Raw genomic sequence first — 14,332 nt, 5'->3', positions numbered from 1 at the left:
AGAAATGACAGATCGTTTATGTACGGTTATATTCTTGTAGACACGTTGGACTGGGAGGAGTTTCTAATCTCCATCAATTGATTAAAGAGTTTTCTCAAGGGCGTAAAGATAGATTATAGTTTTTATTTTTTGAACGGTAGATGATCTCACGTGTAAACCTATATTTTCTGAGGCTATTTCCTGACCGCCATGAAACCATACCTCCTGATACACGGGAAGCAGATGAAATTCGTAAATCCTCATCTGCCCTCGGGTTCAAACCTGGGATTAAAACCCTGATTCGTCTCTTCATCCCGATATTCGTGAAAATAACCCAAGTAAAAATCAAACCTACATCCTCAAAGAAGAGGGCAAACCAACTAACCACTAGACCAAATTCAAATATTTTTGACAGCAAGTTATAAATTTATTTACCATTTTATTTATAATTTTATCTTTTTTAATTTAAAGTCAAATCACATAATTTATTGTGGTCATTAACCACCAATCATAACGAAAAACAGGCTAGGGCTGGAATTAACGTGGAATCCATGGCGGATAATCAAACCAATAAACAACAAATCCTCACACATCCTCCACCGTCAGATCATCTCATCCAACGGCCCATAGAAAACCCTAGCATAAACCTTCACCCCTCTCGGTTATAAAGTCTCTCTGCAGTCTACTCTCTTTCTTTACAATTTTCCATCGATCTCATCCAATCGGCAGCCACACAACAGATTCTCCAGCAAGGTAACCACAAGCCTCACCTTTATCTGTATCGATGTAGCTTGTATTACATGGATCGCCTTTGATTTGATAAGTTTTGGTTGATTTAGGGTTTCTGGATAAATTTTGCGAGTCTGTGTATATGTTTGTTGAAGCGATCGGTTGATTGAGCTGTTTATTTAATAACTGTTTATAGTTTTGTCTATTTAAGCGGATGATTATTGATCTTACTTGTTCATGAAGCTATCGGTTGATTTTTAAATATAGTTAAAAGAGTTTTATGCTGACTGGATCGATCAGCTGATTTTGATCTGATTATTGTTTCTAGTTTACTCGGATTTGTTAGCTACACATCTTGATTTGTTCATAATTCGGTTTTTTTTTTTTTTTTTTTTTTTGAGGTTAAACAGTATGAAGATTTGTCATGTAACAAAATGTTTTCTGTGATTTAGGATAAGCTCATAATATATTGTATTGAAGTTTAATTAAATTCTACATTCAATATAAGCTTCTATGTATTACTGGTTTTATCAAATTGGTTATTACATACAATCTTTTGTAGTACAGTTTTTTAAGTCAATTATTTTTATAGTCAATTTCATGTTAATATTATAGTTTGATACAATTAGGGGGTGCTTGGGATTGCTTATTTTGAAAGGTAATAAGGTGTTTGGGATTGTTTATATTGTGAGAGGAAAAGTTAATAAGTTACTCTTTTGTAACTTATTAACTTAATGAAAAGTTACAAGGAGGTAAAATAAGGAATCCCAAACACCCCACCCCGTTAGTGAATGTATTTGTCGTGTATGTAATATAGCTTTAACATGCTTTTGACTTTTGATAGTTTCATTCATTATGTCATAGCTTGATACAATTAGTGAATGTCTTTATATTATTACTTTAGCTTTAACATGTTTGCTTTTTTTTTCTTTTTTTGATTTTAGATACCTTTTTTGTAAGGATACTTACTTTAATTCAATTTGTTGTGCCAGTTTGTTTGATACCTCAGAATGGGTAAGGAAAAGACTCACATCAGCATTGTCGTCATTGGACATGTCGACTCTGGCAAGTCAACCACAACTGGACACTTGATCTACAAGCTTGGAGGTATCGACAAGCGTGTCATCGAGCGGTTCGAGAAAGAAGCAGCCGAGATGAACAAGCGTTCTTTCAAATACGCCTGGGTGCTTGACAAACTTAAAGCTGAACGAGAACGTGGTATTACTATTGATATTGCCTTGTGGAAGTTCGAGACCACCAAGTACTATTGCACGGTTATTGATGCTCCCGGACATCGTGATTTCATTAAGAACATGATTACCGGTACTTCACAAGCGGATTGTGCTGTGTTGATTATTGACTCGACCACTGGTGGGTTTGAAGCTGGTATCTCGAAGGATGGTCAGACCCGTGAACATGCTCTGCTTGCTTTTACTCTCGGTGTGAAGCAAATGATCTGCTGTTGTAACAAGGTGAATCTTTTGTTTTGAAAAACATATATGTAAAAGATCTTTAAAAGATGCTAATATTTTTTATTGATAATATTGTGCAGATGGATGCAACCACCCCTAAGTACTCCAAGGCAAGATACGATGAAATCGTGAAGGAAGTTTCTTCTTACTTGAAGAAGGTTGGTTACAACCCCGACAAAATTCCGTTTGTCCCTATCTCTGGTTTTGAGGGTGACAACATGATTGAGCGGTCCACAAACCTTGACTGGTATAAGGGTCCAACTCTTCTTGAGGCTCTTGACCAGATCAACGAGCCAAAGAGACCAACCGACAAACCCCTTCGTCTACCACTTCAGGATGTGTACAAGATTGGAGGTATTGGAACTGTGCCTGTGGGTCGTGTTGAAACTGGTGTTATCAAGCCTGGTATGGTTGTCACTTTCGGTCCATCTGGGTTGACCACTGAAGTCAAGTCGGTTGAGATGCATCACGAGGCTCTACAGGAAGCTCTCCCTGGTGACAATGTTGGGTTCAATGTTAAGAACGTTGCTGTTAAGGATTTGAAACGTGGGTATGTTGCATCTAACTCCAAGGATGACCCGGCTAAGGGTGCTGCCAGTTTCACTTCCCAGGTTATTATCATGAACCACCCTGGCCAGATCGGAAACGGGTATGCTCCGGTCTTGGATTGTCACACTTCCCACATTGCTGTTAAGTTCTCTGAGCTGTTGACCAAGATTGACAGACGGTCCGGGAAAGAGCTTGAGAAGGAGCCCAAGTTCTTGAAGAACGGTGACGCAGGTATGGTTAAGATGCTTCCAACCAAGCCTATGGTTGTTGAGACTTTTGCAGAGTACCCACCACTTGGAAGGTTTGCGGTTCGTGACATGAGGCAGACAGTTGCAGTTGGAGTGATCAAGAGCGTGGAAAAGAAGGACCCGACTGGAGCTAAGGTGACCAAGGCTGCAGTGAAGAAGGGGGCCAAGTGAAGGTGCTGGTTTGATGGGAGTGTCTTGTTTGTGTTTTTCGACAATTTTAATTATTGTTATTATTATGTTTGTTTTGGGATAAGGAGTTTTGGTATTTGGTGTTGTGGCTTGCATTCCTGTGCTCTAGCCTCACTTGTGAGGATGGGTGGAGGTATTGAGCAACTTGTTGCTTGATAACGGTGATGCAAGTTCACAAGAAGCCGGGTTTTGACTTCCCTTATGACGTCCTTCGTTTTAAAGTTTTCCAGACATTTATGTTTATTGAAATTTGGTTATTTTATATTTTCTGTGTCTCTAGGTTATTTTAGTGCTTGAATCTTAATGTGAGAGAACATGGTATTTGTATCTGTGGGACTGCCTAGCTAGGTTACGGCTTAAAGCTTGATTTACGTTGGATCTTAACAACCGGTGCTTATTAAGCATGTGTTTGATCGAGTTGAGATTGGTAACTCATCTTTTGTAGATGGTTGCCAAGGGAGAAGAATTTTGAAAGCATATAATTCACCTGAAGACTCATTTGTCATACAGATCAATGCAACGATGTTGCATTAGAATCTCCAACAAAATTTTATTCGTCTAACTATATCCACAAAATCTATTTTGAACTACTTTCTTAGCATCTATCATAATGGGGATGGTTAGCGTATAAATTAAATTAACGTGTTAATTTTGAGAATCAAGAATGTAACAGATAGTGTAATATGTATTACACCATGCAGTAATTACGCTATGCTATTTAGCATCCGGTTCACAAATTATAAAATTTTATCTTCCTCTTAGCAAACAATCTAATCAATCATTTTAATGAAAACATATTGTATTTTTGACAAATCCATACAGGACATACACTTAGGAAAGTCGTTCATCCAAACACAATGCATGAAAAACATAAGCTCTAGAGATACACTTTAGGAAAAATGTTCATCCAAACACAATGCATGGAAAACATAAAACTCTTTTTCGTCATATTTATAGATATAGATCAGAGAATTCATTTTATCGCACGAGAGAAGGCTCTCCGAAGCTCTGATTTGTGAGTTTAAAGTCATGAGGTTTCAACTACTTCTATCCTCAATTTGACTCCATAATTCTTTATTGTATCATTCTTTCTACTTTTCAATAACATTTATGTCTCATTGCATCGCTGTCTACTTCATTCTATTTTTTAACAGCGTTCTCATTGCATCGCATATTAACACACACAACTTGTTAAAAAAAACAAAGAAAATGTGCTTCCATGATTATACGTTTACAAACCATGCCACCATGATTGTATTTTACAAACAATGCCATGAAGGTATTGAACGTTATACATAGAAAATATAGCATTTTATGACAAGAATATATATATGAGATTCTCTCTAAACTAAAGCATCATTAACCCTTAATTAGAGATGACAATCATGACTTTTGATAAGCCCTAAGCTAAAGGAGGGGCACATTATACGCGCATATATACCTGTGACATACTAATCACACAACCAACAAATCATATACTAGTCGTATGATCACGCACTATCCTTACAAGTGCTATCATGGCAGTCAAAAATGTCATCACATACATATGAACTAGTGTCTTCGCAAATCATACAAGCGGTATGATATGTGACTGCCATATAAGTGACATATAAGTGATAAGTGACTGATGTGACTTGACACAGCACTTGCAAATACCATATAATCCGTACAGCGGTGTATACGACCCCATATGTGAGTTGGGGTGGTGTATCTATAAAAGCACCACTTTAATATAGCAACTGTAAACCGAGGTGACAATCATGACTAGGTAAAAAAGCAACATGCATAACAAACATATGTGGAATTCTAAACTCATGTCAACCAAAACTAGCGACGGTAAACTACATTTAAAACGGCTCAAAAATACCACAAACCATTCTTTCTAAGCCTCACAAACACCATCATACTTTCTACACAAACAACCACAAACAAAAAAAAAAAAGGAAAAATCCGCAAAACAACGATCATGACAGAGGCCATTTACCTTTTTACCCTCCAGCCAAGAATGAGTTGTCATCCCTGTCATCATCATCATCATCATCATCATCATCATCATTTCATGGCAACCGCCCTCTGCGCCGCGTGGTTTGACTGCATGCTTGACCACTGCTGACCTAAAGACCCACCCTCACCAACCCCTATATCCGAGCCATGCAACTGATACGAACTGACCATATTGCCCCTTGCTTCTTGGCTCTCATACCGGGCCCCATCAACTGCAAACGCGCGCCCATTGCATGAACTGTTGACCAGCCCGCCAGTTGCTTCTTGGTGGGTGTTTAAACTCTCGGTGGACTCAGAGTTGGCCCGCTTCATGCTTGATGTACTTGATGATGTGGCGTTCTTGTCATCAGTGGCGGACTTTGAAGCATTGGCTTCGGTTTTCTTGGCGAAACGCCCCCCGGAACTCCTCATTCTTCGCATCGCATGCTGATGGCGGGATTCGTGGAGGTATGGCTGTAAAATTTAACAGGAAAAACATAAAAATGATGTCTTTTAAAATCTTCTTTTAATATGTAATCAATGGGTGTAAAAGATCTCTTGTAAAAAAATATTAAAAACTATTTAAATAGGTTAAAAGTCTAGTTTGGCTTGTATACAAGTAAAGCGCAGATGTTAATACATATAAATTATAACCCAAATTTTAATAGATATAAATCATGTAGTTTATGAATCCTGTATCTTATAAAGTCTGCATTATATGTATGTTATCAATATTATTTTTACTATTTACATATATAAATGTGTAAAAGTTACAAAATTTTTTTAGAAGTTCAATATCTTTTTTATTATAAATGACTTGGCTTGATAAGCCACGAGCTGGCTCGAGCACTCTATGAGCCGAGCCCGAGCCTAACCTTTCAGCTTGTTACAATAAACAAGCCGAGCCCAAGCCTAACGTTACAGCTCGTTAAGATAAATGAGCCAAGCCGGCTCGACGAGCTACAAGCAAGCTCAAGCATTCTACGAGCCGAGCCGAGCCGAGCCGAGCCTGAGCCTAATGCTTCAGCTCGTTAAGATAAGCGAGCTTAGCCGGCTCGACAAGCCATGAGCTGGCTCGAGATTTTGACGAGCCAAGCCTGAGCCCATCAAATTAGCTCATTGAAATAAAGCTCGGCTCGGCTCGGCTCGTCGTTTACAGCCCTAGTTTGTATTGTATGTCAACCTTTATATCTTTAATAAGCTTTTTTTCAAGCTCAGCTTTCGCGCGCGACTGTCGTCGCCTCAAAATAGCATGATACTGTTTCGCGTTCACATAAACGGGTTCTTGCGCCATTTCAGGAGGCAATGGCATCCTTGGTGAATATCAACAAACTGAGGATGAACCTTGCATAACACAAATCATCAAATCAGTCAAACCAGTTTCATCAGACGGGCGAGTCAGAGGTCAAAATGTGTACTTCATTTGGGTTGATCCAAAACACCATTATATTTAACATACTTTAAAAAAATACTATTAAAATTACCAAATGCTGACCGTACGCCGCCATCATCCCACCGTAATAAGGATCATAGTAAGGATTCGGTGCACAAGCCTGCAGAACATAAAAAACACCTCAATAACTGCTACACAACGATTAAATAAACAAGCGGGTCAGGTCAGACGGTGACCAGTTGGACTGGTGTCTGAGTGGGCCGGGCCGGGTCAGCCCAACCTAAACACGCTTCTTATTCTTTATTTAACTTATATAAATAATTCCGTTAAAAATTGATCACATTGTTGCAATCAAAATCTAAACTTTTTCTTATTAATAACTGATTTAGAAGGTCAGCCCGTTTGACCGTTACCCCTTTTTTTCTTGATATAAAGTTAAGGAATCTTACAAGTAGTTCAGGTTGTGGGACCGGGACAACGGCTTCTTCATTCCTAGGAAGTATGCTTTGTGTTCCAAGTTGGATGTTATGTTGTCCTTGTTGAAAGTTATCTAAGTTCAAAGGGTGTAACTCATCATCAATATATGTTATATATTTAAAATTTTTAATTTAATAATTTAATATAACAAGTACAAAGATGAAGATTAACCTGAAGACAAATATGGCAGATTATGTGTTTGTTTGCTGACATCAGCTTCATCCTCGCTAAAAACATCATCAGACTGTGAATCACGGTCTAATGAGTGCTCTTGTGATGATGAGTCGGCTGAGTTGGCCCGCCTCATGGTAGTGGTGGACATGGAGCGGGTGCAATACGTGCCAGCAAGGCGTACCTGTTGCAGACAATGAGATAGTCAATTTCAAAACCGTTTGATCAATTTTCATATGACTGAACACAAATATACATAATAATAATAGCAATCACTTTCTCAATTATTAAATATGGTACAAAATGATGTAGCTAATGTTGGATTCTTGAAAGTCTAAACAAACTGGACAGTTTTATAAAACTTGCTAACTTAAACGGGCCCAGAAGGGTCAAGTGACTCGCTTTGACATGAACCAAACTGATACTGTTTTAATGTGACTTGTTTTGACCTAAATCAAAAACTTTTAATACATTTTTAAGTGACCCATTTTAACAGGAAACCAAATATATACCTTTTTAAGTGTGACTCATTTTGACCAAACCAAAAGGCTACTTTTTTTAAGTGACTCATTTAGACCCAAACCAAACTGATACTTTTTTAAAGTGCCTCGTTTTCACCCAAACCAAACTGACACTTTTTTTAAAATGACTCATTTTGACCCAAACAAACTGATACTTTTTCAGAGTGAGTCGCTTTGATCGAACCAAAGTACTGACACATTTTTTAAAGCCACCGGTTTTGAACCGAACCAAACCGATAACTTCTTAAAGCCACCAGCTTTGACCCAACCGAAACTGATACTTATCTAAATCCACCAATTTTGACCCATCTCACTTTTCCATAACCCGTTTTGACCGTCATTCGACCGGCCCGTTTCACAGGCTTAAATACACAACATGCACTCAATTGCATCTACATGCATCCAATTCATGTATCCACAATTAACCACAAGGATAAACCGTACCACACCATAACCAACCATCATCAAATTACTACAACATACGAATAATCAAAACCCCAAATTCACAAAAATCAAAATTAATAAAAAAAACATTAATTAAAAAATCTACAAATTCTGCAAAATAAATAAATAAAAAGTAATAAATATAAAACTGAAAATTGCACCTTTAAGTATAAGAAAAAGCTCAAATTACATAACAAAAGAATCAATTCAATAAAAAAAAACATTAATTAAAATCTATAAATTATGCAAATAATAATAATAATAAAATAAAACTGAAAATTGCACCTTGTATAAAAAAATCTCAAATTACATAACAAAAGAATCAATTCAATAAAAATCATTAATTAAAATCTAGAAGCTTCCAAATTGGAAGCAAAACTGGAATTATCCAATCGCATGCACCCAATTCCAACAAAAACCCAAAATTAAACATGCAAACAAACAGAAATCAATAAACAATTAACCAAATCCAACATGCAGAATTGAAACACCGATTACAAAATTAATTGATTAAAATTAAACAAAATGAAATCAACAAACAGAGAGAATAATAATAATAATAATAATAACTGATTAATAATATAATAATTACCGGCAGAGGCGATTGAAAAAACCCTAAAATTGAGAAATCGGCAAAGGAATCGGGGAGAATTGAGAAAGAAAGAAAGAAAATTGTGGATTGAAGAAGATTTCGAGTGAGAATAATAATAATAATAGTTATTATTATTATTATTATATTATATTATATTATATTATATTATATCTTTTTATTTTTATGCGTTTGTTGTCTGTTTCGAAAACTTGACGTACCCCACCTTTTTTTATACATCGACGCGTGTATAATTGCGACACGTCACCACTTTTTATTTTTGATTTAGAATTTAGAATTTAGAATTAGAATCTATTCTAAACTTTGTGGTCCTCTGGTTTTATAATGGGTTTCTTTTAGGGACACCGCCCCACCGCCACCCTAGGCGTCGTGTATAGGTCTATATGCGGCGTTTTAGGGTATGATTTGACGTCCTAGCCTAGCATGTCATAGGGTTGTCGGATCGTACGGGCTATACGCCGCGTATAGCCCTATACGCGGCGTATTGGCTTTTGTATACGGCCCTATACGCGGCGTATTGGCTTTTGTATATTTTTGAAGCCCGGCTCCCTCCCCTCCCTCTCTACCATTTCTTTTTTCCTTTATTTATTTTTTCTTAACCCTCACCCTCTTCATTCAACCAACACCAACAACCATATATGTTTCCGGAGTCGGACGAGGAGATGCCGGACGGGTAACGGTCAGTCGGAGGTAAACCATGTATGTTTCCAGAGTCGGACGAGGAGATGCCGAACGGCGCTAACGGTCAGTCGAAGTTAAACCAGGTTTCGTTTTATCTTTATTTTTTACATGTTAGGACATAGTTGTAGATGTTAGGACAGAGATTTGGTGAATGATTTACTTTAGAAATTTGTCTAGGCACCGACCGTTTGACGGTAACCCTAATTCGCCGGGCGTCCTAAACTTAAAATCGATTTCCCGTATTGTTACCGTTAGCGCTAAAGTTTTTATTATATTATTACTATTAAAATATTAATATTATTATTAAGATATTGTTGTTATGAAAATATTATTGTTAGTAAAATAAAATACTATTATTGTATTTATTAAAATAGTATTATTATTATTAAAATAATAATATTTAAATATTAATTATTATATTTTTATTATTATTAAAATAATTATAGTAAAATACTATTAAAATATTAATTATTATATTATTATTATTTTTATTCTAAACATATAATTATTAGTATTAAAGCATTTAGTTTCGAATTATTATTAGTACTAAAATATTATTATTATTAGGTACCTGATGTACGTCAGAGAGTCAGATGTCGAGGTTAGGCGACAACGCAAGACTTTCGGAGGTACGTTTGTATAGCGTATTGTATAATATAATATAATATAATATAATATAATTATTATATTATATTATATTATGTTATATTGTATTATGTTATATTTATGTTAGTGAGTTTTTCTAGAAAAGTCCACCAGTGTTGTCTTATTATGGTTTTTTTTCCTTTTTTTATTTCTTTTCTTTTCTTTTGTTATTATTAATGTTATTTATGATTATTATTAATATTAATAATATTTAATTATCAATAACATATTATTATTGGAAATTCGATAAAGGGCGTTTAGTAGCAGGACTTATTTGGGAAAATTGACAGTGCGAAACGAACTTTTAAATTATTGGCTGCTTTCGTTATGGGCATCTTCAATCAGTTACAGTGGCTTACTTGGGAAAACTGACATTTCCAAACGAACTTTCAATTTCTTGGCTGCTTTCGTTATCGACATCTCAAATCTGGCTCTTCGATTTCTTCGAACTCCAACGGTCATAACCGCCGGTCACCACTGACAACCGTAGTTGTGTTCACTCGAACACATATCAGTCGTCACTAAGCTTAAGCTTAGGCTTGTTATTAGTTTTATTTTTAGTTGGGGGTATTCTAAGTTGTTCATGTCGCGTATATTAAAGAATTATCGGCTTTTATATATACGTATATATATATAGTAGATGTGCGGTATAAGAATTCATTGCGTCGAGATAACCAGCACCAGATCGAGACACTAGTTTGATGAGTTTGAATCTCTCAGATCCGCGGTATCTGCTAACGGCAGCGAGAACGGGAGCCCCTACTTTGGGCAGATAGGTGGAAATTCGGTCATTGCTCCAACATAACGAGCACTAGATTGAGATATTAGTTCGCACTTAGCTGAATCGGTTGACACATATGCAGACGTAGGTTTAGGTTCGGTGCTGACCCGGATATTAACACGTATGTTTACAGCATTCGTTGACACGTTTGCATAATACACAATGAAAGCACAAACTCAAACAACAATCCATACAATAGCAATTGTCTCCGTTATTTTTCTCTTCTTCTTGTTTGACTGGTCGTTGAAGAGAATTGCTATTGTATGGATTGTTGTTTGAGTTTGTGCTTTCATTGTGTATTATGCAAACTTGTTAACATCAGCGCCAGCACGAAGCCTAAATCCACGTCAGCATACGTGTCAACCGGTTCAGGTATGTCCCGGCTAATATCTCAGTCTGGTGCTCATTGAGCTGGAGCAATGACCGAATTTCCACTTATCTGTCCAAAGTATGGGCTCACGTTCTCGCTGCCGTTAACGTATACCGCGGATCCGAGAGATTGAAACTCATCAAACTAGCGTCTCGATTTGGTGCTGGTTATCTCGACGCAATGAATTCTTATAACGCACATTTACTATATATGTATACGTATATATAAAAGTCGATAATTCTTTAATATACGCAACATGACCAACTTAGAATACCCATAACTAAAAATAAAACTAATAACAAGCCTAAGCTTAAGCTTAGTGACGACTGATATGTGTTTGAGTGAACACGACTACGGTTGCCGGTGGTGGCCGAAGGTCAAGATCGTTGGAGTTTGAAGATATCGAAGAGGCGGATTTGAGGTGCCGATACCGAGAGCATCCAATAAAGGGTTCGTTTGGCACTGTCAGTTTTTCCCAGGGTAATCACCGTAACTGATTCAAGATGTCCATAACGATAGCAGCCAATAAATTGAAGGGTCGTTTTGCAATGTCAATTTTCCCATATAAGGCCTGCTACCGAACACGCTTTGCCGAATTGTGAATAATAATATATTATTCATAATTAAAATAATATTAATAATAATTATTATAAATAACAAAAAAAAAAAGAAAAGAAAAAAGAAAAGAAAAAAAAACATAACAAGACAAGCGGGTGGGTTTTTCTACAAAAGCTCCCCTATTGGCCGCGTATAGACCTTTCCGTGGCGTCTTTTTATGACTAAGACGCCACGTATAGGCCTATACGCGGCGTCTTAGTTGGATTACAACCTGCCCTGCAAAAGCTAGGCTAGGTTGTCAACTCGTACCTTAGACGCCACGTATAGGTCTATATGTGGCGTCTTGATGTTGCTGAATTATTGGAGGCCGGCTCCCCTCCTTTCCCTCCTTTCCTTTCTTTATTATAAATGTTGTTGTTGGACACTATGTTTCATCGTTCAACGAAAAACAATACAACATTTGTACTATATATACCCAGAATGTCTTGGTTTAACCATTTATTTTCAGAGAAGGACCCGGGTTACGCTGCTAACGATCAGCCTGGCACGTCGTGGTTACCCGACTTGAACCAGGTTTCGTTATATATTTATTTAGTATGAATTTGGTAGTTTTTTTACTAACACATGCTGCATTACGTTTTGTTAGGAGTATGTCGGGTATGATACCCAGCCCGAACAGTTTTATGGTAACACTGGCTCGCCGGGCTTGCCAAACTTGAACCAGGTTTTGTTATATAGTCTTTTTGTAAATATACGGTTATCTTATTATTATTTTAATATTCTTATTTATTATTAAAATATTATATTTTATATTATTATAGGTATTATTATTATTATTAATTATTACCACTGGCACTGTTGTTTGAATTTCTAATTTATGTATGGTAGGAGTACTTCGTGTCGGATTACGGTAGACAGCTTTCGTACTCGTCATCTGTCGCCTGGTTGGATTACGGAGGTCAGGCTACGTCATCGTACCAGCCACCAGTAGCAAATGATCCGTTTTATGGAACCGAGTCTTCATCGCACCACGGGCGAAATGATTATGCCGGGCCAAACCCAAATAACGAAGATGGGTCCGATGACGACTACATACGCGAGGTGAAGGTTTCGTATAAAACAGATGCTGTAAGACACCGTGTGTTTTGTTTAAGTTAATATTATTTGTTTGTATGTTATTTAATAAACAACTTAAGATTTAGCGTAAAACTGTTTCAGATTTTTGAGAGCCGCGAGGAGCTGGAGAAATGGGTAAAAGTTAGAGGACGAGAGCATGGGTTTGTTGTTGTGGTCCAGCGGTCAAGGAAAAACACCGTGGACCTTGCATGCAATCGTGGAGGCGAACCCAAAATAAAGGCGACGGTGAGACGTACCAGCAGCATCAAAAAATGTTGTCCGTTTAAGATCCTGGGCAGGTACGACTCGAGGGGTGCATGTTGGAGGGTTCAAGTGGTAAACGAGACTCACAACCACGATCCCGTTGAACTCGAGGAGGGGTGTGCGTCTTTTAGAAAAATGAACACCGACGAGCTGGATATGGTTGAGAGTTTACACAGGGCCGGCGTGAAGCCGCAAGAAATCAAAGCAGCCCTCCGCGAAAAGTTTCCCGGTGTGCAACCTGTATTAAAAGATATATACAACCACACCACCAAGATTAGGAGGGATGGGCTACTAGGCGACACCCCTATGAAGGTAGTTCAAAACACTTGTAATTTTAATGAGTTCTTGTCGTGCTTGTAATATTTAGCAAAGTTTTATTTCATCCAATGCAGGCGCTGGAAAACTTTCTCGCAGGCAACGGTTTTGATGTAACACAAAGTGTACATCTTATTGCATCAAATTACCTTCATATTTATCCCGAACTTCATGCAAATTCAATGTTTTAGGTACTTATTTGAGTTATTTGTGAATTTGCAGGTTCGAGCGCCCGCCCGACAAAGAAAACATGAAAAGGGGGCGTTTCGGGTACAAAATAAGCATTCTGCCAGACCTGCATGATCATGCTTGCCAGTGCACTTGCCAGTGCTAGACTTGCACGACCATGCTTGCCAGTGCCGGAGTCAGTTCCGACCCCGCACGACCATGCTTGCCAGTGCCGGAGCTAGTGCCGCAAGAATTCAAAAGTGCACGACCGTGCATGGTCGTGCGGATGCCCGTGCATGACCTGCACTCCCGTGCGGGCCCGTGCCGATGACCGTGCCAGAACAGAGAAATCTGACTTTTTGGTCAGATTAAAGCCAATGGTTGACTTTCCACAAATAGGCACAGTCGTGCAAGCCCGTGCAAGTGCCCGTTCCAGACAACATATATACACATTCATTATCCTCATTTTTGTGTGTGGAGTTTTGGGGATTTTCTCTCAATCAAGTGTAGCAATTTTAGGGGATTCTTGGAGGCTTCCACCAACATAAGATTCATCATTCCATCCTTCAATCCTTTCTTGATTTTGGTTTGCATTTCTATGTTTAAGAGCATGTTTTGTAAGCTTATTTTTAGATTGATTGTAGTTGTATTAAGACTTATGGGCTAAGA

At 37.7% G+C, this 14,332-nt stretch overlaps 1 protein-coding gene and 1 pseudogene across 2 annotated transcripts; one reads left to right on the top strand and one right to left on the bottom strand.

The window, feature by feature from the left end:
• The first annotated feature begins 667 nt into the window (after positions 1–667).
• LOC143548840 (elongation factor 1-alpha-like) lies at positions 668–3,430 on the top strand. Its single transcript, XM_077039908.1, has 3 exons — positions 668–732; positions 1,701–2,180; positions 2,261–3,430. The coding sequence occupies exons 2-3, from the start codon at positions 1,719–1,721 to the stop codon at positions 3,146–3,148; spliced, it is 1,350 nt and encodes a 449-aa protein (XP_076896023.1). The 5' UTR covers positions 668–732; positions 1,701–1,718; the 3' UTR covers positions 3,149–3,430.
• A 1,776-nt stretch (positions 3,431–5,206) lies between these two features.
• On the bottom strand, positions 5,207–8,805 carry LOC143548832 (nuclear transcription factor Y subunit A-9-like; annotated as a pseudogene). The gene is made up of 6 exons (XR_013138021.1): positions 8,748–8,805; positions 7,191–7,374; positions 6,992–7,092; positions 6,634–6,702; positions 6,333–6,493; positions 5,207–5,623 (listed from the first exon to the last, which is right to left on the bottom strand). The product of XR_013138021.1 is annotated as a nuclear transcription factor Y subunit A-9-like (transcript).
• Positions 8,806–14,332: the final 5,527 nt, after the last annotated feature.

This window comes from Bidens hawaiensis, unplaced genomic scaffold, assembly GCF_021521415.1.
Source record: "Bidens hawaiensis isolate Kalapana, Puna unplaced genomic scaffold, B.hawaiensis_p1.1 tig00015256_1, whole genome shotgun sequence".
Lineage (NCBI taxonomy): Eukaryota > Viridiplantae > Streptophyta > Magnoliopsida > Asterales > Asteraceae > Bidens > Bidens hawaiensis.
This window is presented reverse-complemented; position numbering and strand designations above follow the sequence as displayed.